This window comes from Onychomys torridus, chromosome 4 (assembly GCF_903995425.1).
Source record: "Onychomys torridus chromosome 4, mOncTor1.1, whole genome shotgun sequence".
In the NCBI taxonomy this organism is placed as follows: domain Eukaryota; kingdom Metazoa; phylum Chordata; class Mammalia; order Rodentia; family Cricetidae; genus Onychomys; species Onychomys torridus.
In genome coordinates, this window is record NC_050446.1 from 114,698,524 (window position 1) to 114,722,001 (window position 23,478).

Sequence of the window (23,478 nt, forward strand, 5' to 3'; positions counted from 1 at the left end):
AAAGACGGATTTTATGTCATATAAATATTTAAAACTCCATATCCAACTATGTCCTTCAAAATTTCTAACAAAAATAGATGAATAAATAAATACCATTATCTTCAAAGAAGACAGAAAAGTAGTTATATATATTTTTACCCTGGTAGTAGTGATGACCTTGGCCAGCTTAGGCTTTACCACTTACTCATTCAACTTTACCTTTGGTCTCAGGATACAAAATAAATCTGGTAGAGATTAGATGAATGCAAACCTTCCCTCCTACATATACTTCCCTCCCTTTGAACTTCAAAATACTTGGTAGATGTCAAAATACACAGAACTAGTTAGTGCTGTGAGCGCTAAAGACCAGGTTGAAACAGGTGAGTGCTAAGGTCCATTTCCTGACTGTTAGGCAAAGACTTAATCTAGGACTTAGAAAAGTATTAAATTAAATTATATACAAAATACTGAGGGTAGGAGCTCTGATTTGTTAGATGCAAAAAAAAAAAAAAAAAAAAAAAAAAGAAACACAATCTTCAATTAAAAAAAATGTATCTGGAGTTGGAGAGATAGCTCAGAAGTTAAGAGCACTGGTTGCTCTTTCAGAGGACCCAGGTTTGATTCCCAGCACCCACATGGTGGCTCAAAACCACCTGTAACTCCAGTTCTAGGGATCTAATGCCCTTTTCTGTCCTCAGTGGTCACCAAGCATGCACTGAGTGCATAACATACAAGCAGATAAAAGACTCATACACATAAAATAAATCACTAAAACCCACTCTTTATGAGAAAAACATTTCACATTAGTACACAGTTTTTAGAAGATATAGGAATGATACAGTCATATACAGATCTTCAAATGAACCAGTAATGTACCTAGGGAATGTAAGATGAGATCCTCATATAGGAGAATGCAGTAAATTCTGATAATACAAGTTGATTTCACATAACAAAACAGAGTAACATATATAATGCATGCACATCAGCATATAATCAGTCTAATGTCAAATTTCATAGACATACTATTATATTATTAGATGACAGATAAATCTCTAAAAATCTTTTGTTTTTATTTTTTTGAGACAAGGTTTGCCCTAGAACTCGTGATGTGAACTCACAAAGATCCACCTGCCTCTGCCTCCCAAAAGCTGGAAATTAAGGTATATGCCACCATGCCCGAGGCTAGAGGTAATTTCTGAAAAGGGGTTATGTGATTATTTGCATCGTGTAAGTGAGATGTCATTTTATTTGGTACTTGAATATATAGTTATTTTTCCTAAGTTCCATCTGCATATGCCAGTTCTGTATACTAAAAACAGTGTAGAGGCACTTTCTTTCACAATTTTACACATTAAGTACTTAATAAACATGTCTGTCTTGAACTATTTGAAGGAAGGATTCTTATTTCCTGCCAAGTGTTTGATCTTTGATGTTTAGAACATATTATTTTCAATAGAAAATGAATCAAAACTTTAAGGTCCAAATGGCTTCTGTCCCTAGCTGGTTGGTTCATGTGAGCCACTAGTTCTAGAATAATGCATGTATTACTTATCCTTAGGAAATAATATTTCTCTGGAACTTAGTTTGTTTCTAGCAATAAAGAAATAATATCTCGAGTTCAAGTTAGTCTGTAGTTTCCTTTGCCTGGCTCTCACTTACTATACCAAAATAGAAGGATGACAAACACATTGCGGTGAATTAACACACCACCACAGTAACTTAAAAATGCTTTGTTCTCATTGTCATCATGAGGTCATTTAAATCTCTTGCCACAGATTACAGTTGTTTATGTTCTGAATTCTGAAAAATATGCCCATCCCAGAAGTCTCTTGGCAAATGCACAAGAACATTCTTCAGAGTCAGTTTAGTCTCATTGAAGAGAAGCCACGATGTGATGAAAAACAACTTCATTATAACTTTTAGTTTTGTACAAATTGGTTTTTTTAAAAAAAATCTTTAAGCATATATCCACAGACTGATAAATTAAAGATATTAATAATCCCACAACTAAGGGGCAAAGCCCCTTCTAAAATGAGCTACAACTACAGATGATTCAATACGACAATAATAATTTAATAAGCACAATCTATTCAGAATCATTTTGGCAGTTTCTGTGCATACAAAAAGACTCATATACAGTCTCACAAAATCTATAAGAAGAATATACATTCCTTCTAACCTTATCCACATGAAATATTTTAAAAGTCTTCAAAGGATATGAATGTTTTAAAACTACTCAACTTGGTACTTTTACAGGCTTTGTTTATAAAAACAAAATGCAGGTTTTAAGAGTTCTCATATAGGTCAAAACTAGCACTTTTTACTTAAATAAGGGTTAGGACTCACTGGGAATATTTATGAACACTTATATATCAATCTCTTAAAATTTTTGTGTGTGCTATAAATTAAACTATGTGGCACTCAATTCCAAACACTTTTAAAATGTTACTAACCACCATCACTAACACCAAAACTCCAAATGTGGAACTCATTCTGGGTACTAGGTTTATAGAGGAAAACCACCAATCATGTCCTGAGGAGTACTGCCATCAAGGCACCTCTTCAAAATAGCATATTACTCCTGAAGGTGTTAGGACAAGGAAGGACACATTTACCACTTAACAAGGGCCAAAGGAACACTTGGTCCAGTTAGTAGCTAGTGCGAGTCCTACAGCACATATCTTATAAACGTCTACAGAATAAAGAAGCAAGTGACGGGAAAAGTGACTCAAACCTGTTTCACCCCACTGACTGGGAGTAACAACACAAGGAATTGGAAAGTAAAATAAAACCAAGTTTCTGTAAGAATAGCAAATAGCTAAAGCTGTCAGTCAGTCAGAGTCAACAAATGTTCTCTGGTTGTACTCAATGCTATTAGAATCCTGTTACTTTTTTTTTGTTGTTTTGTTTTTTTTGAGACAGGGTTTCTCTGTAGTTTTGGTGCCTGTCCTGGATCTGTAGTCCAGGCTGGCCTCGAACTCAGAGATCCGCCTGGCTCTGCCTCCCGAGTGATGGGATTAAAGGCGTGTGCCACCCCCCCCCCCCCCCCCCCCCCCGGCCTGTTACATTTACTATGTGTAAACAACAAAGATAAAATAAGGATAAATCTAAGAAAGATGCTCAGACTGGGAATTTCTACTCACCTAACAATTGTGTCTCCCCCCAAACAAGTAATAAATATCCACAGAAGATGTGCCCAAAGTACCAAAGTACTCATTGAATAGATGTTACTTTTTGATATTGTCTAAAGTTATTTCACTTTAGACAATAACAACACTGGTAGAACATGTTTTACATATGTCAAGAACTTAAGTTATCTTTCTCTAACCTCTTCTAAATGCCCTTTCAGCCTCCCTTAAAACAATAATGGCTTCCACTTTGAAGGGTATTAACTTTACTACACATCAAACTATCTATCCCCTAGGCCTGTTTCTTAGAGTTCAATGTTCTTAAAACACTGCCTTCAAATATAAGACATGTGGGCCTCATTAGGGAGCTATTGTTTCTTGTATTTGTCTCATGTGTATTTGTATGTTTTCTTTGCTTTCCAAGCAGTTTGTAATCACAGTAACATACTACCAAGATAGCCTCATATTTGCAGACTAACTTCTGGCCAAGTCTGGGAAAGACAATCTGCTAACTTATTGATGGCAAAGACTGAGAAATTATTTGTTCTATGGTTACTTTTATACATTTATAGGCAAGGTAGAAAATGAAATCTTTTACATGAATGACTAAGATACAAAGAAAAAGGATTCCCGAGTCAAGTCTCAACAAGGAAGCCCAAACAGAAATATTAAACTAATTCAGAAGCAGGGAGTTTTCCTTGGGGATACATACTAAGCTAATATGGTCTAGTATGGATTTGGGGTTGTTATGGGCTGCTAGCCAAGGACGCAGGGGACAAAGTTTGGAGTTTGATCATGGTGGGAGGTCCTGGGATCTTTAAATGTGCCCAGTAGATGACGACCCTCCCTCTACAGTTCAGGGGGAGTACATGGAAATCAGGGGGAGGAAAAATACAGTTTCCCTCAGAGACTTTGTAACCACAAGCCCACAAAGCCATGGACTTGTGGCTGGAATTCACACTACTTGTGTGGTCCCAAATACACCAACTCAAAAATTCGATAGGTCTTGGATTAGAAATGCCCCAGGCACCTGACAAATACTCTCTAAAAGAGGTCTTCTGATACAGACTTCCTATAAGAAGAGAAAGATCCAAGACAACAAGATTCTAATTAAAATCCCCGATGAACTAGAGAAAATAGGAAAAAAAACCAACAAAACAAAACAGTAAGACAGAAGCATAAACTATGGGTTTGGAAATGGAGATACAAAATATAAAATCATCACTTAAAAAAGTGAAAAAGAAAATTAAAAAAAAATAAGATTATCAAAAGCATGAGACAAGTTTGGAAGAAAAAAGAAAAAAAGCAACTCCCAGAGATTAAAAAAAAAAAAAAAAAAAAAAAAACATCTAGTCAGTGTCCAAGTTACAACACATATACTAGAGAAAGAATTAATTAAATTAAAGCAGAACTGAAGAAATTACCCAGTAAGTTGTGCAGATCTAAAGGGACAGATGTCAAGAGTTATCAGACACAAACAAAGAAAGTAACACATACGAACATGCTTTCTAGAAGAGAAGCCAGAGGAGATGAAGAAAACCTAGGACTTTAAGAGGAAAATGGTAGAAGAATTTTCAGCAGATGGAAGATACTATTTAAGGTACAGTATTCAATTAATTCCAAGCAAGAGTTAAAAATAAGCAAAACCAATCATACCACTTACACCATACTAAAGTCTAATACAGCAGATGGTAAACATACTTTAAAGCTAGGAACCCAATACAGCATCTTCTGAACTGGCTTCCTCACATACACTGACAGTCCATTTCCTTCTTCTGGGAAAGGGGTTAAGATGGGGACTGCCTGGGATATCCACAATAGCAGGTGCTCTCCCTACTCCAATCTGCAACGCTCACAGCCTCACCAGCTCAGCTAGCTCTAAGAACACACTCACCAGAAATAGTCTCTTTTCTTTTATCACTATTCATTTTGGTTACCACAAAAAGCATCAATATACATAAAATAAAAATAAATAAAAAGCTTAGAACAAAAACAAAAATAAAAACCTAACCCAACAAGAGGGAAATCATACCTAGTAGTAGAAACCTAGCCAACTACACAGGGCTAGTAAATTCATGTATCTTAGAGAATCTACGACCACCATTTTACTAAGCCAGCATAATCCCTAACTATATTCTCAATATTTGTCAGTATACCCACAAATAAGTGTAGTCTTCACCTCTCAGCAAGCCAACTTCTTGTTGTAACACACGGAGGTCATTATAGAAAACCACAACCAATCAAATTACAGTTGCAGAGCCTAGTCCCAAAGGCTATATCTACAATACAACTCCTAGACCTAAGGCTCAGGGATCACTGCGGAAGAGGGGCAGAAAGGCTGTAAGAGCCAGAGGACTGGCATTTACTGTGACACTGTGAATGTCAGAAGCTACATCCAGAAAGTCTCACCAACATAACTGCTTAAACAAGAATGACACGAAAGCCCATGGTCTGGGTTTCGTATGTAGCAGAGCAGCTCCCTCACTGCGATCTATTGAAAGTCAGTCCTCCACACAAGGGTTTGTATTAAAGAAAAAAAAAGACTGCATAGAGCAGTCAGTAGACATAGTCTTCTCCAAAGGACCACATACCAATTGGTTATATAAAACTAAATGGTCAGCCCTGAAGAAATCATACACACACAAGTAACCTTATACAGAACGAACAGGTTATATTTCTGTATTTTAGAATTATGCATACACACACATTTATGTAACAACAATTAACGCAAAAACAGGACAAGAGAGAGCAAGGCAGTGTATATGGGAGGCTTTGGAAGAGGAAAGGGATGGGGAAAGTGATGTGACTATACTATAATCTCAAGAAATAAAATTAATAATAAAAAACAATCCTAGATGTTATTATAAACACTAGAAAAATATAAAAATATAAATGAAACAGAAACCAAATGTATTATAATCAGCATAAAAAATATCTCCAGTTTTCACTTTAATATTATTAAGGAAGAAAATATCTTTCAATAACCCAGGGAACTGAGAGATTGACAAGCAACTCTATAAAGAAAATGTTCTAGAAACACTTTTAGATTTTTGAAAAATTATTTTTATGAAATTTATTAAATTATTTATTTTTAATAGATATGTGCTTGTGGGCTTGTGCATTTGGGCAGGAGCCCCTGGAGGCCAGAAGAGGGTGTCAGAGCCACAGGAACTGGAGTTACAGACAGTTGTGAGCCATCACATGGGTGTTGAAAACCAAACCCAGGTCCTCTGAAAGAACAGTAGGTGCTCTTAACTGCTGAACCATCTCTCTAGCTCCTGCTTCTCTTTTTTATTATACAGTCCACAAATGACTCAAATGTCATTTACACAGTATTAATTTCAGCTTACTACCTTACAAAGCTTTTATAGTCACCCTGTTAACTGGATGATTAAGCTTTAAAATTCTAATCACCTAACAGCTGTGGGACTCTGCAGTTACCACATAAACTTGCTTTTCCACTGTCAAACTAGGAGGCAGACTGCAAGTTCTTTTAGCTCATTTTTAAGCACAGGCTTTTGACTCTTCTTTCAACTCAACCCTTTTTCTTTTTGTCTTTTTCAGCCCAAGGCTAGCTGTTTTGGGTATGACATTTAGAGCTTTTTTGGGTTTGTGGTTCTAAGAATCAAACTTGGGAACTCATTCAAGCTAGACAAGTACTCAGCCACAGAGTTACATCCCATCCTTTAACTTCCCCACAACCCCACTGTGGCACTAGGGACTTAACCTAGGGTCTTGCTAGATAAGTACTTTATTTCTGAGTTATATCCCTGGGCTTCAACTTAAAATTTAAAACATCTGGCTTTTTTAAAAGTTATGAGCAAAAACCACTTTTGAATATTTCAAATAATGAATACATTGACAATAAACGGAAATAAAGAAATAGCCAAAAATAAATACTGAACAGGTTTAAGATGTCTGAAAATGAAATGTTTGGATCAGGGCTACCTAACAAAATGAATGCACAACTGATTCAAACCATTTTGTTTCTGAATAAAGGATGAAGAATTCAACAGTCATCCATGCTTGTCCCTGATGTCTGTGTAAGCTTCCAGTGGAAGACAGCAACAGATGGAGACTATAGGAAGACGGGGAAAGGACAAGGCTAAGGGGCAGACGCGAGGGTAAAACTGGAACACTGCTCTGAAAGTGGAGGAAGACAGGTGGAGAGAAAGATGTACCCCTGCTCCATGGCCCAAGGCAGGGAGAAAGGGGAACTCTCTTGCTGATACTTCTCTACTCCATTCCTCCTTCTCAAGAGTAAGGATCCCAATCCCAAGTGTTTCTAACAACAAAGGCCTATGACATTCACAGCTTTACCACCGGTGCAGTAGTCTTCAGAAGGAATCTTCTACATCCCATATTAATATTGAAATCTCTCACAAATCATCTCCAGTTTCACAGTTACTAATCAAACCAGCAATGAACACTCAATTTCCAGTCTTCCTCAGAGACTGGCTGTTATGGATATCGCTCTGTGTAAATAAAGTTTTGATTGGCCAGTGGCCAGACAGGAAATATAGGCGGGACAAAAGAATAGAAAATGTTGGGATATAGAAGGCTGGGGAGAGACACCGCCAGCCGCCGCCATGAGAAACAACATGTAAAGACATTGGTAAGCCATACGCCATATGACAAAGTATAGATTAACAGAAATGGGTTAATTTAAGATAAAAGAAGTAAATAACAAGCAGCCTGTCATGGCCATACAGTTTATAAACAATATAAGTTTTTATATGCTTTCTTGGTTGGGTCTGAGGAACTGTGGGACTGGCGGGTAAGAGAGATTTGTCCTAACTGGGCCAGGCAAAAAAACTCTAACTACAAATGGCGCCCAACTCTAACTACAACTGGCTTTTACTCATTAGCAGTCACACTTAGCCATTAACAAAATCCTTTGTCTCCATTGGCACTAATTTGAGTCCCCTATACATGGTGGCCTTTAAGGATTCCTTTAAGAAGTGAACTGGTGGGGTTGGGGATTTAGTTCAGTGGTAGAGCGCTTGCCTAGCAAGCACAAGGCCCTGGGTTCGGTCCTTAGCTCAGGAAGTTTAAAAAAAAAAAAAAAAAAAAGTCGGGCAGTGGTGGCACACACCTTTAATCCCAGCACTCGGGAGACAGAGCCAGGCAGATCTCTGTGAGTTCGAGGCCAGCCTGGGCTACCAAGTGAGTTCCAGGAAAGGCACAAAGCTACACAGAGAAACCCTGTCTCGAAAAAAACAAAAAAGGAAGTGAACTGGTGAACTTTTCTCCCCCACAGTGTAGCCTTCTTGCTACTCATTGCCAATTCCAGTCCATGAGATGATTAAGGAATCCTTAATGCCCTCAACTTTCTTTTAAAAATTGATTTCCCTCTCCTTCTCTCTCCTGCTCCCTCTGCTCATTCTCTCTGCTTGAAACAGGCTCTTGCTCTGAATACTTTCAACTTTGAATATGTATGTTAACATTCCATACGACCTACTATCTCCTTCTTATTCTAAGCACCATGCCTATTAATAGAATTATCAATATGTGAAAAGTTACGTAAGAGATACACTTAATTTATCTGTTTATTACAAATTGTTTAATGAGGCATATTCACTAATTAGATCATTAGATAATGCTAATTACATGCATCACCTTATCTACCAAATTTAAGAGTCAGATAGGAACTTTAGAAACAGTATCTGGTAGAAGACACTACTTCACAAACACAAAAATAAGGAATTACAGCTCTTTCAAGAATCTTCTAATTAATGTTGCTACATGCCCTAGTTAATAAGGTTGGTTTACTACATTTCCATAGGAACTAAGTATCAATAGATGGAGTAGTTCATCTTAGTCAAGTTCATGGACAATGGGTTTTCATCTGACTGGAGCCTGCTATCTATTTCCTCTGGGCTTTGATACATGGTCTTCTGTGGCTGACTCAAGTATAATATCATAGAAGACCATAGAAGAAAGTTCACGGTAATTGTTACTGAAAAACTACATTTCTTAAGATAAATTTACCAAAATACACATGACATGAAATGTACCTTCACAGATGTCTCAAAAACTAAGTATTATTAGTCCTACTCTTCAATTGTGTAAACCAGTTAAGAAAGAGTAGCTCAATTATCTCATACACGACATATAATATATAAAAAGGCCTCTTTCAAATGCACACATAGACATGTTCACAGTAAAAATACCCTATCAGGAGCTTTCAAAAATACAGTTTAGGTTTGCAAGTTGGCTCAGTGGATAAAGATACTTGTCACCAACATGACAACTGGAATTTGATCCTAAGAAACTACATGCTAGAAAGGAGAAAAATGATGTCTGCAAGTTGTTCTGTGACCTCCACATACACACATGCCATGAGTGCACGCACACACACACAAAGTATTTTATATATATATATATCTGTATAGAGTTTAAAACATTTTAAATCAAGTGTTCATTTCTCTAAGAAAATCAACTTTACTTAATTCAGGAACATGTGAAAAGTACATATCTAATAGTGATGATTCCAGGACATTGGCACTCTTACTACTTGAAGGCACTATAAACTGATGTAACATTTCAGGAAAGAAATCTGACAGTGACCTCAAGACACAGAAAGTGCCCATACCTCTTCCTAGTATTTCTATTTGGGGAGGCTATTCTATAAAAAACCTATAGGTTATTTATAACATCTTAGACGCCTGGCACCTGAGCGTTACCATTGCGTTTCTGTCAGTGGTAGTTTTACCAGCGTGTGCTCCGGAGTGTCCGTGACAGCTGTGTGAAGAGGAAGTCACACAACTGACTACTGCCTAAGCCCGAATGCCAGCATCTGCTTCTCACTATGCTTAAGTGCTCTTCCCTGGTCTTCTAAAAGGTGGGGAATGCTGTTCAAAATACGTTTTTTAAATTAAAAGGCCAAAAAGAGCAAGCCAAACTGAAGAGCCCTTTGAAAGAACTGATATTTATAGCCTTTGAAAATGCTGTTTCTTTTCAATGCCGTAAGTCTACTGCAGTGATAGATCAGAAAGATGGTTAAGCATTTGACAACAGAAAAATGGCAAGTGGAACCAGAAAGCTATAGCTGAGTCAGGGTAGTAGAACTATATATTGTTTCTTGTCATTATTCAAGGAAAAAAATACGATATGACATCTGTTACATGGCCTTTACTTAGTCATTTAGAGATGATTTTAAGTATAAAAGATGATGTGTATAAGTTATCTGCAAGTAACAGGCCATGTTTTTGTACCTGTAGGAGATCCTGGAATGAATTCACCAAAAACAGTAAGAGATGATCATATATAAACAGCAATAATCCATAAACATCACTGCTTGCAAAAGTACATGCAGATTTACAACTCTCAGGATGTGTGTGAGTGTAAATGTATATTGTAGATGACAATTCCTGTTTATGCTAGCTTTTATCTATCCTTAGGTTTGGCATTTTAAAATTTCAGTGTATTACTCTATTAGGCCACATTTCTTTAACTATAGCAAAACTGAGATGAACACTCAATAACAGGTATTTTGCATTAGTGAAACCTCATGAATTAGTAAATAGTAAGGGCCAGGCAATGGTAGTGTACGCCTATAATTCCCAGCACCCAGGAAGCAGAGGCAGGTAGATCTCTGTGAGTTCAAGGCCAGCCTTGTCTACAAAGCAAGGACAGCCAGAGCTGTTACACAGAGAAACCCTGTCTGGGGGGCAGAGGCAGGGAGAGAAAAAAGAAAGAAAGAAAAGAAGAAAACAGTAAGGGCTACAGGAAAAGGGATCACTTGAAAATCATAGTTTTGTTTTGTTTTTTTTTAATAATTATAATAACGAGAAAACATGATACTTGGTTTCAATTTTCTATACTCTAAATTGAGGAATCAAACCTAAGAAAGGTCTATTTTTATAACTGAACAGGAATAATCTGCACTTAGTAAAACCAAGAAACTAAAACAAATGTAAGCTGGAAAGAGTATACCACCTCCCCCTCCCCCCGCCTCCCCAAAGGACCTATGGGAAGAGGTAGAACAATTCTAAGAGACCGAGGGTGACTCCAGGCACAACAGGATTCACACACATCAGAGTTTGCAGAGACTGGATGGCATGCACAAGACCTGCACAGGTTCACATCAGACAAAGCAGACACAGCCCTATCCCTAACCAGGAAGATATTTGCAATTGACACCCACTAGGAGAGGGAAAATCAGTTTTCTGTAATGGAATGACACTGGCTAGATCAACCGCGTGCTAGTGTAGGCCCTATGCTCAGAAGTAGTAGGCCAGCACAAAACAGATGCCAGGGTTTGTTTTTCATTTTGTACATGGTTTCTTTCTTTTTTTTTTTTTTTTGGTCATATATATTTTCTTTTTAGTTTGTTTTGATTTTCTTTTTTCTTAAATAACGGTTTTTCTTTTCTTTCTTTTTCTGAGAACGTGAAGCTGAATGGGTAAAGAGGTGGGGAAGATTTGGGAGGAGAGAAAGAATATAATCAAAATATACAAGAAAATTTGAAATAAAAATGGAAAAAGTATAAAACATTAATTCTGAGGTGAATTAAATACCATTTCCTTACCAATACAGTTCTGGAAAACGTTTACTTAATATCTAATTCTCACCTGGAACCCACTTGATTTCCATTTCCATATCATTTTCTTTTCCTTTTCTTTCTTTTTCTTTAATAACCTCCAAGAGCTGTCTATATTTAGCAATTTGTTCTTCATCATCCTTTTGATTTTTCTTTGTTTTCCCATCTTCTCCTACGCTGACTCCATCTTCATCTAAATAAAACAAAACAATATGAATTTTTTCAATGTCATTTAACAGAAAGAAACAATTACCTTCCAACTTCAGTGTTTAGGTCTCATGGTCTATTCAGTACATGGCTAAAAAGTGTTGTCAAAGAAATACTGCAATCACAGAACATAAAGTCAGACTTCAATTGTGAATAAGAAAACAAAGACTTTGGTCTTGTCCTCAGTAAAACTCAGAGTACTACACAATATTCCCTTCTATGCAAACTGCAAGAGGACTAAGTGTGACATTTTAGTTCCCTCTAAATATTCTGTTCAATAAATGGAGTCTGAATGCGCTGGTGTGAACCTGACACATGGGATTAGCTTCTCAGGCCACACAAGAGAGGAAAGGAAGTTGTTTAGAATGTAAACCCGAGCCTGTGATGTCCTTCCATTGATTGTGAATGAGCACATATACTCTTAGAGTGTTGTTCAATCAATGATAAAGACAAAAAGACTATGAGCTAACTCAACTACTTTCACTGTGTGGGAAAACGATTGAGATTTCTGAATTCTAGTTTCACAAAAAATTTAAATGTGAAGAAACAGTATAAAACCCTTGGGCAACAAACATCAGAGAAAAATCAAGCCATAAAGTTTGTTTTTCTACAGTTTCATTGTAAATTCAAGTCAGTAACATAAATTAGAAATCTGGGTTTTAATGTAAAACACACAAACTTATCAAATTAATTAAACATTGCCAGTGGAGGAAAGTTTGGAAGCGATACAGTAATATTCCTGTTTTTGTAACCTATGGTCATCAAAACTGTGATAAAAGCATGGAGCTGTAAAACTGTTAACACCTTGTTCTTAAATCTCCACCAAAAAAAAAAAAAAAAGTGATTTTTGAAAGAAAAAAAAAGTTGGTTAAGCAAATATTTTAAAACTTATTTTTCTCTCTAAGTGAATAGAAACGGCTGTGGGCATTCTTCCCATCATCATCCTATCACACTTTTGTATTTCACTCAAACAGCTGAAGCTCATTTTTTTGCTGTTTGTGCTTTGTGCCACAATACTAATGTTGGATGGAATTTTGTCATGTATCCCGTAATTCAATGGATAAAACATGAGGAACACATTAACAAAATGGCAATATATTTCATTCTATTAAAAGCTTACTTCTGAAAACATAATTAGAAGCAAGCTCCTTCCAGGTTGAAATTTTAGTGGTAAGTCTCTGATGGCTCACTTTAAATTGATTTTTTCCAGTACTAAAATTGTACTTTCTGAAGCTCTAAAATGTGGGACAACTCATGTAGGTCTGTTTTCCTAATTCAAGGACAATATTTTGTGAACGCCTTAATAGTACTAAATTACAGATTATGGTGTGTTTGTAATCAATTAAAATACTGAAGAAAAGGAATGCTTTTGAAAAAACATAATTAGTATATTTCAAACTGAAAGAAATTAATCTTTATTTTTAGAATTAAAATTAAAATACCTGATACAAGGTACTATGCTAAATACTTTATATACATCATTTCTATCTACAAGCCAGGTATTATTATAATTCTTGTTTCACAGCTACACAAAGAAAGTAACAGGGTGTTAAGAAAACTTGACCTTTGTGTTCACTATGTGGTTAAGTCCAGATGTGAAACCAGCAGGGTCTAAGTTTGTTTTCTGTTGTTGTTTTTTTTTTTCCTTTTTCTATTTTATAATCCTGAAGGTTCAACATAGAATTTTATGAAGCTTGGCAAACACTATACCATTGAGCTATAGCCCCAATGAGTCCAAGATATTAAATATATTGGAATATTAATGCTTACTTACCAATAACATTAGGTGTCCTATTGTTAACAATATTGTTTTAAATTTTATTATTATTTTTTAAAATTATATTTGTGTTTTAATTTTACATATCAGCCATGGGTTCCCCTGTCCTCTTCCCTCCCACCCCTGCCCCCACCTTCTCCCCAGCTCCTCCCCTCCATTCCCATCTCCTCCAGGGCCAAGACTCCCTTGGGGATTCAGCTCAACCTGGTAGATTCAGTACAGATAGATCCAGTCCCCTCCTTCCAGGCTGAGCAAAGTATCCCTGTGTAAGCCCAAGGTTCCAAACAGCCAGCTCATGTACTAAGGACAGGTCCCGGTCCCACTGCCTGGGTGCCTCCCAAACAGTTCAAGCTATTCAACTGTCTCACTTATCCAGAGGGCCTGCTCCAGTTGGGGGCTCCACAGCTTTTGGTTCATAATTCATTTGTTCCATTAGTTTGGCTATTTGTCCCTGTGCTTTTTCCAATCTTGGTCTCAACAATTCACACTCTTACAATCCCTCCTCTTTCTTGACAATTGGGAGTCCTGGAGCTCCACCTGGGGCCTGGCTGAGGATCTCTGCATCCACTTCCATCAGTTATTGGATGAGAGTTCCAGCACAACAGTTAGGGTGTTTGGCCATCTGATCACCAGACTAGGTAAGTTCAGGCTTTCTCTCAACCATTGCCAGCAGTCTACAGCAGATGTATCATTGTGGATTTCTGGGGATCTCTCTAGCACTTTGCTTCTTCCTGTTCTCATGTGGTCTTCATTTATCATGGTCTGTTATTCCTTGTTCTCCCTTTCTGTTCTTGATCCAGCTGGTATCTCCTGCTCCCCTAAACTCTCTTTCCTTTGAACCTTGCCCTTAATTACCCCCACTCTCGTCCGGGTTGTTCATGTAGATCTCATCCATTTCTCTGTCATTGAGCAATCCCTGTGTCTTTCTTAGAGTCCTGTTTTTTAGGTAGCCTCCCTTGAGTTGTGTAGCAGTCTAGTCATCTTTGTTTTACATCTAGTATCCTACTATGAGTGAGTACATACCATGTTTGTCTTTCTGAGTCTGGGTTACCTCACTCAAATGGGAGAGGTGGGTGGAGAGATGGCTCAGCCGGTAAGAGCACTGGCTGAATTCAGAGCACTGTATTTTGGAAGTCACACAGCTTGACAATACATCATTGCTCCGACTCTAGCATTCCTGTAGACGACACTTCTGAGGTGTGAGTTATGATGACAGTTGCCTAGGTAACAGAAGTTTGAAAGCTGCATTTGTTGAAAACACTGGCCCTTCATTTGAGCCTGTAACTATCTGATGGGCAATGAAAATGGGACAAGAGGCCTGGATCTGTGTCTCTCTCCTTTGCTCTCTAATATTTGGATCAGGTCCCCTCAGCTCTGCATGAAGACATGTTGGTCCTCTGGGAAATGTTTTGCAGAAATGTTGCCTTGGAGATGGTATGCTTCTTCTGCCCTGTACATGGGCTCCTTCAGCATCCATCACACCTCAAGCCCTCGGACCCTACACTGTGAAAGGCCTGCTCAGAGGCAGAGGCAGAGGCAGGCAGATCTCTGAGTTCAAGGCCAGCCTGGGCTACACAGCTGTTCCAGAATAGCCAGAGCTGGTACACAGAGAAACCCTATCTTGAAAAACGAAAGAGGAGGGTTGGAGATTTGGCTCAGTGGTAGAGTACTTGCCTAGCAAGCCCAAGGCCCTGGGTTCAATACTCAGCTCAAAAAAAAAAAAGAGAGGAGAGATGGGTTCAATCCGGAGAGGCAGAGAGGGGCAGAGAGAGGGAGAGAGAGGGGGGGGGAGGGAGAGAGGCAGAGAGAGGGGGGGGGGGAGGGAGGCAGAGAGAGGCTGCTCTTCCAAAGGACCTGGGTTCAATTCCCTGTGCCCACAAGGCAACTTATAAACCATTCATAACTCAAGTCCCAGGGGGATCTGACACCCTCCTCTGGCCTTTACCGGCACCAGGGGCATTCAAACAGCACACAGACATACAGGCGAAACACCCACATATGCAAAATAAAATAGTTCCAGGATGAATGCAGTGGCTCAGTGAAGAAAGATGGCTGCTGTCAAGCCCGCCGACATGATTTTGATCCCCAGGACACACACTGTAGGAAGAAACAACTAATTCTTATAAGTTGTCCTCTGATTTCCACACACAACACACACACACACACACACACACACACACACACACACACACACACGCACGCAAAACAATAAAATTTAGTTCCATTTTCCAAAGCCATTTGAAAAACATGGACCCAGTGTTCCCCCAATGGACATAGAATATTATTTTCCCCTGTATTTTAGAACTATAGCAAAGGAAAACTATTGAGAATCATCATAAAAGCACATAATATCCACATAAGCAAATAAATTTACCTTTCCCATACTTACGGTAGACAAAGACAAAATTCATCCTTCTTACTTACAGGGGAAAGATATAAAAGGTCTGCGAGAAGGCTATGCTATGTACACTAAGAAATAAAACATTTAAATTCATGAGGAAGATTAACAAGTACCAGTCACTGAGACCTTAAAATGTAAAGTCTTTTGTAACCAATAAGCACCACTGTAAATTATATACGTTCTTTATTAAGCTTTTATTACATTTATTTATTGTGTGGATGCTTGTGCCATGAGAACTCTGAGGAGTTGGTTCTCTTCTTCTATTATGTGGGTGGGTTCTAAGGATCAAACTCAGACCATCAGGCTTGGCAACACCCACTGAACCATCTCACTAGCTGGAAAATTATACATTTTCAAAGAGTATGAAACACTTAAGCAATTATGTGATTTTATCAATATATAATGTTTACAAATAAACAGAAGCTATTAAATACTATTTTCCTTAATATTGAAAAATAGTATTTTATGGCAAACTTAAAAGCACTACTTTTAGTGACATAAAAACAAACAACAAACCATTCAGAAACTAAGAAAGTCAAGGCTTAATAACCTTATGTTGAAACTATAAAAGTATTTATTATTTCATATGCCACTAGGTTATAGAAATAATACATCATGTAAAAGGAAAACACTAAGGAAAATTTTAAACTATAAAGATGTTCTTTCTTGCTGACTTAAAATACTTAAATCTATGTTTAACATTTCTGGTTTCTCATTTTCTGTCAGCACTGAACTTGTACTTTTTAATGTTTGGCAATTCTGTTAGATAAGAATAACACAGATGTAACAGCAAATACTACTATTCAAAGCTGAAGGGCTTCAGCTAGCATAGCTCAGTTGAGTCCCTTGAACCACCAAAACAAACAAATAAATGGAAAAATTTCAGACTGCACTGATAATACTTTACTAGGCTCAGTTGGTGGAGTGCTAGTTATGCAAGTATAAAGGCCTGAGTTTGAGTCCCTAGCTAGGCAAGTCTCCAACCCCAGCACTTGAGTAACGGAGAGAAACAGATTTAAAGTTCACTGGTTAGCCAGCTTAGCCAATTAGAGGAAAAGACCCCGTGTCTAAAGATGGTGACCTCTGGTCTCCACAGCACATATGCATAACCCCCCGCCACACACACACACACACACACAGACTCACAAGAAATCACAACCAAATAACTAAAAGGTGAAGAAAAAAATTGGTATTGTATTTTATAAATTAGTTATTTCTAAGAAAATAGCATGATCAATTTAACAAGCACACAATCATTTCAGTCATTAAAATTTCTTAAACAAAGACAGACCTGATAATTACTGCTTAGTTGGATATCATCTATTTCTGTCATCTATCTATCCATCTGTCTATCTATCTACAGGATTTCTTTGTATAACAGCTCAGGCTGTCTTGGAACTTGCTTTGTAGACCAGGTTGGCAATGAACTCATAGAGCTCCAGCTGCCTCTGCCTCCCAAGTCCTGGGATTAAAGGCATACACCACTATTGCCCAGCTTGACACGTTATTTTTAAAGTCTTTCTATAAGTTTCAAATGGATTACAAAATGAAATTGAAGTCTGAAAGGACTGACAAGTTAATGAAGAATTATCATGTCAAAATCAAGAATAGAGAATGGAATACCATAAGGATGATCCCAAGTATTTTAAGATCTATATTATTTCTGAGCACTTCCTAGTTCCTGATCCATAGCTGTGAACTCAACTGGAAGACTATTAGGAATCAAAAGAACATAAGTGAAAATCCACAAGAGTAGCAAGTTCAACTAGTCCTTTGGAATTAAGCAGAGATCAAGAGGGAGTACCAAATATCAAACTACCAAAAAGTGCATTGTTGACTTGACAAATAGGCACACAGGACTGCTAGAAATGAAGTTGATAACAAACAAGATAAAGAATTCAGTGGGTAGGTATATTAGTAGAATGAACATTGCTGAAAAGACACTTTCAAACTAGAAGATGTGCAAACAGATGGAAATATCCAGAATGAAGCACAGGGGGAAGTGATTAAAAATGTAAGAGAATGTATTGGGGATTTAGCTCAGTGGTAGAGTGCTTGCCTGGTACACACAAAGCCCTAAATCAAAAACATCTAAAGAGAGAAGATACAGTGGAAAAATTTAATGCATACTTAAATAATTTAGAAGGACAGGAGAAAAAAATCAATGACTGAGAACATCAATAATGAAAAAAGATACCACTGTGAATTAAATGGAACCAAAACACCCCAAACTCAATACATATATAAAAAAATCCACTTAGAATAAAGAAAATCTCCAGACAACCTTCATAAACACCAATCAAGTCAGAAGCCAATGGGGTGTTATTATCAGTGTGGATACAGGGAAGCCTTTGAAATCCAATTTTAGAATCCTTTGCAAGCAAAAGCAAAATTTTCTGGTCTTTTCACACAAACCAATTACCAAGAGATTTTTGACAGTAGCTGGTTCTTAGTGAAAGGATTTCTTAAATAAATACTTGAGGCTGAAGGAAAGAGATTTAGAAAGCGCAATGGAAGCCAAGGAAATGTAAAACAAGGGCAGTGCAAGACAGTGTTATACAATAAAGTATAAAAGTTATTTAGGATTACTATAGTGGGGTTGAGGATGTATCTCAGTTAGTGGAGTCCTTGTCTAACATTTACAGTGGCCCAAGTTCAGTCCCCAGCACTGCAAAAACTGGATGTGATGGCCCATGCCTATAGTCTAATCACAGACCTTGGGAGGCAGAGGCAGGTGGATCTCTGTGATCTGTGACTTCAAGGTAAGCCTAGTCTACATAGAAAGATTGTCTCAAAACTAATTAAGGTGTGTGGGGAGAAACAATATTTTATATGTTTACAAGTCTAACAGGCTAGGCATTTTTACTAAGCCAGAGTTTAAAATATTTTGTGGCTATAGAAAATTAGCCTAGCAAAGGTTTTAGGATTAAAATTTTTTTTTTACTTATTTTAACTATCAGTGTGTGTGTGTGTGTGTGTGTGTGTGCGCGCGCGCGCGCGCGTGCGTGCAGGAAGATGGACATGACTATGCCAAAGCAAGCATGTGAAGGTTAGAAGACAACTTTTGGTGAGTCAGTTCTCTTTCTATCATGGATTCCAGGGATCAAAGTCAAGTCATTAGGTTTGTACAGCAAGTGCTTTCATCCAATGAGCATCATGCTAATCCTTCAAACATGTATCTATGTATATACATGCATATAATTCTATGCATGTAAGTATGCTATGCAGTTAGTTTGGGGATCTTTTTAAGTTTTGCCCAAGACACAGTCCCATTAACCACCCAATAAAAGGATTAGCAAGTACCTTGTGGTGCTTCTTCCTCTTCCTCCTCATCCTCACTGGAGGAAGCTAAGTAGGCCTGGAAGTCCATGTCCAAAAGCTCCTCCTTTTTAAACTTTCTGTTAAGTGTTGTGATTCTTTCATGATCAGTCTCATCCCAAGTAATCTCCACCTTGAACCAAAGAATGAAAATAAAACACCACACAAAAGCCCAAAGGTAAATTTATACTTATTAAAGCACACTGTTAACTTAGATCTTTAGTATTAAGTTAAAAAGCACACTAGGCATGGTGGTGCACACCTTTAATCCCAGCACTTTGGAAGCAGAGGTAGAGCTTTGTGAGTTTAAGGCCAGTATGATCTACATGACAGTTCCTGGCCAGCCAAAGCTACATAGCGAGATCTCCCTACCTCCCCCCACAAAAGTTACAATGCACATAAAAAGTTCAGACATGGACACACTTAAAAAAAAAAAAAAACATGAATGGCAGGATTAAATAAATGGTATCTTATTTGTGGACAGAGAATCATATATGTCCACTTTTACCTTCCCCCTAATTCTCAGCTACATGAACGATATTCCATTACCTAATATATTATTGAACAGATTAACTATGGTAGAAAAAAAAAGGAAATATGATAGAAAAAGTTAACACTATTATGAACCAGTGAGAACATGATTTTCTTCTAGAGAACTAAAATGACAGTTTATTGTTAATAAAGCAACATCTCAAAAGGTGCCATTTTCCTAAAAAGATTGAGTTACTGATAACAAAGGTTTTCATGATCCTAAGTACAGCACAGCTCTACAGCAAATAAGTTCATCGATAATATGACTAAGGGAGACTGGCTCCTATCCTGTATTCTCAACCTTCCTAATGCTGTTACCCCCAGCCATAAAAGTATTCTCACTGCTACTCCGAAACTCTAAGTTTGCTACTGTTATGAATCGTAATGTAAGTCTCTGTGTTTTCCAATGGTCTTAGGGAAACTGGTGAAAGAGTTGTTCAACTCCAAAGGAGTGGGGAACCGCTGCTTTACTCAGTGCCTTGTGAAAGGGTTTTATGTTTACAGCACAATGAGTTCAAGTCCTTGCTTTTTCTGTTCAGTCCAATTTCTGCACAGTAGACAACAAGCTAGGTACTAATTAACCATGAGATCCTTAAAACATCCTTGCCACTCTCTCAGACGTTCTAGCCAGTCACAGGACTGGCTACTCTGAAAACTATGTCTGTGTTGATAATGACCAAATGGTTGCTGTAAGGAAAACAGATATTGGTGATACAGATCAGGATGCAGAATCTCCAGACAAGCAGGCTACACATGCTGCCTATTGTAAGTGCTTAAGTGTTGAAAATAACATGATGCGGCTGTATCTTTTAGAATTCCTACACTATACTTTGTAACTAATCAATACCAGAATCCCCTCACAGCACACCAGGAAGTAGATTATCTGACACTAGCTTTCTTGGAGGAGCACAATAGTCTATTACACAGTGAGTATTGCTGCAGGCAGAGTTCAGGGTGAGAGAGAAGCCATTTAGCTATGTAACAAACTATTACACAGTGAGTATTGCTGCAGGCAGAGTTTAGGGTGAGAAAGAAGCCATTTAGCTATGTAACAAACTATTGTGATACACAGAAATCTGGCTACTTGTTATTAATATGAAAACTAGTAGTAGTGAATTATTCTACTTCTGTTGTTTATAAAACTTTTAAAATCACATTTGCAGAAAAATGTGCTCCTATTTCAAATGGTCAACAATTCTGTGTAGCTGTCATTTGAGGTAAAGCTATGTCCTTCCTATTCCCTAGGATCTTAGTAACCGACACACTGCCTACTAAAAGAATCTAAGATAAAACGCTGGGCTTCCACATGTGCTAGATAAATGTTCTACCATTGAAATACATCCTTGGGTACAAAGAATCCAGTTCAAAGTATATAGGTAAAAATGGAGGTAAACAAACAAACAAATAAACAAAAGTCCCCAATCAAAACAAACAAACAAACAGCATAAAACATTAGCAGACTGACTGAGGCTTAAAGACAAAAAGACACTCTGAATATATGTTCAAACAATATAGTATCCAATGTACAAACATTCAGAATACCACCTAATTGTAAAGTTGCTAAAAGCAAAGAGTCTAGGTATACATTTAATTTTCCTTTCTTTCTTTCTTTATTTAAATACAGGGTCTCATGTATTCAAGGCTAACTCTTGAACTCCTGGTACCCCTGCTCAACTTCCCAAGTGCTGGGACTACAGGCATGTGCCACCATGCTTGGCCCATCTACACATTTTTAGGAGTTAAGAAATACCATTGAGGAGCTGGAGAGATGGCTTAGCAGTTAAGTGCACTGGCTGCTCTTCCAGAGGACCTGGGTTCAATTCCCAGCACCCATATGGCAGCTCACTGTCTATAACTCCCAGTTCCAGGGGATCTGAAACTCCCACACAGAATATATACAGGCAAAACATCAGTGTACATCAAATAAATGAATGAATGAATAAATACCGTTGATGTTCCCATTGCAGCAGATGTGAAATACTTTGGTTTATATGCTGTTAGATCAACTTCTGAGGCCACATCCTTGGGCTCATCATCAAAAGTAGTATCATCTGGTATAAACCTAAAAAAAAAGTAGTGATTACCAGAGTCTAGATTTTTCTAATTAGTTATAGTTTATATACTATACAAAAATTTCTATAGAACACAAATGTAAAAATTCCTAAAAAGCCAGAAACAATCTTGGCACATCTCTGAAATTTGGAACTATAAATCTGAAATTTCATTAAGTTTGAGAGAACTCTATATAGAGACTTTGCATTAGGAACTAGTTAATATAAATTAGCTTCCAAAGACCCAATGCAGTAACTCAGTCATTGACTCACTTTAGAGTTCAATGATCAAACAGAATTAATACTGGGTAAGTGGTCTCAATACATAGCACATAATCATGAAAAGTCACTGAAAATAAAAAAAAAAGTTTAAGGCTGATTAAGAATAATCTTAGCCAAAAGTTTCATTTCACAAATAACTATTCCTTACATGTAAATCAGCCATAGTGACTGACAATTTTTAGGTATCAGGCTAGGGAATGTGAGATGAAAAGTAGAGGTAAATAATCTGATTATTATAATCATGTTTTTATAACTTACACAGCTTATTTCCACATACATATAAAATGCATCTACTATATATTGTATCAAGAATTATTGGGAGGGGTGGTGGAGAGATAGCTTAGCAGTTAAAAGCACCTGTTGGCTCATGCCGAGGATCTAGGTTTGAATCCTAGCACCCACCTGGCAGCTTACAACCACTTGCAACTCCAATTCTAGGGGATCTCATGTACATGAAGTAAAAATAAATAAATCTTAAAATTTTTTTTGAAAGAATTATTATTTCAAGGACATAAAATAATGAAATGGTTCTTATATTTCTTTTTCTTCAATTATTATTAGCTTTTTCTTGTTCATTTTCTAGAATATAAGAGAGTACTGCTCATTCAAATATTTTACCGCATTATGATCTGGCTACATTGTAAGACTCAGCAGTGAAGACATGGACTGAATTACCTTAGGTCTATGAAAGAACAACTGCTTTCAAACTCCAGGCCATCACAATCTTCATAAATCTTACTTGCTGTTTCTGGAGAATCACATTCCACTACTGCATAATAGTATTTCAATCGTTTGAACTGATAGTCTCTTAGCTTCTCTCTAGAAGACCTAATGGGGAAAAACTAAATCCAACATATGTACACAAGAACATAGAGACCTCTCCATTGAAAGGTCAGAAAACAACTTTTTCAAAAGTTGCTTTTCTCTTTCTACCATGTAGGTTCTGGGTATTGACTTCAGGTCCCTAGGTTGTCAGACTAGAGGGTAAGCACCTTTACGCATTAGCTATCTCACTGGCCAGGATCTGAACTTTGTAAGTTTAATTTCACTTAACTATCCTCTGTTCCTTGAAGGTCTTCCTCTGCCACTTTCGTTACTATCCAGTTAACCACTGGTTTTATTAAGTGCACATGCAGCTCCACCTAGTGGTTTACAACTACTTAAGTTGTTTTCTGTAACATAAAACCATGTTTTATTCCTTTATTTTTCTATTTAACACTCAAAAATATAATATGAAGATAAAAACAATACTAATTCAC

The 23,478-nt window shown here is 37.3% G+C and overlaps 1 protein-coding gene across 3 annotated transcripts in view; it reads right to left on the bottom strand.

The window, feature by feature from the left end:
• Positions 1 to 23,478, bottom strand: part of Esf1 (ESF1 nucleolar pre-rRNA processing protein homolog) — a 60,142-nt gene that overhangs the window by 24,840 nt on the left and 11,824 nt on the right. For all 3 annotated transcript variants that reach the window (XM_036186651.1, XM_036186652.1, XM_036186650.1), the window contains exons 6-9: positions 22,895 to 23,047; positions 21,834 to 21,948; positions 19,341 to 19,488; positions 11,684 to 11,845 (exon numbers count right to left, since the gene is read on the bottom strand). In XM_036186651.1, the coding sequence (XP_036042544.1) occupies positions 11,684 to 11,845; positions 19,341 to 19,488; positions 21,834 to 21,948; positions 22,895 to 23,047 (578 nt within the window). The remainder of the gene's footprint in view (positions 1 to 11,683; positions 11,846 to 19,340; positions 19,489 to 21,833; positions 21,949 to 22,894; positions 23,048 to 23,478) is intronic.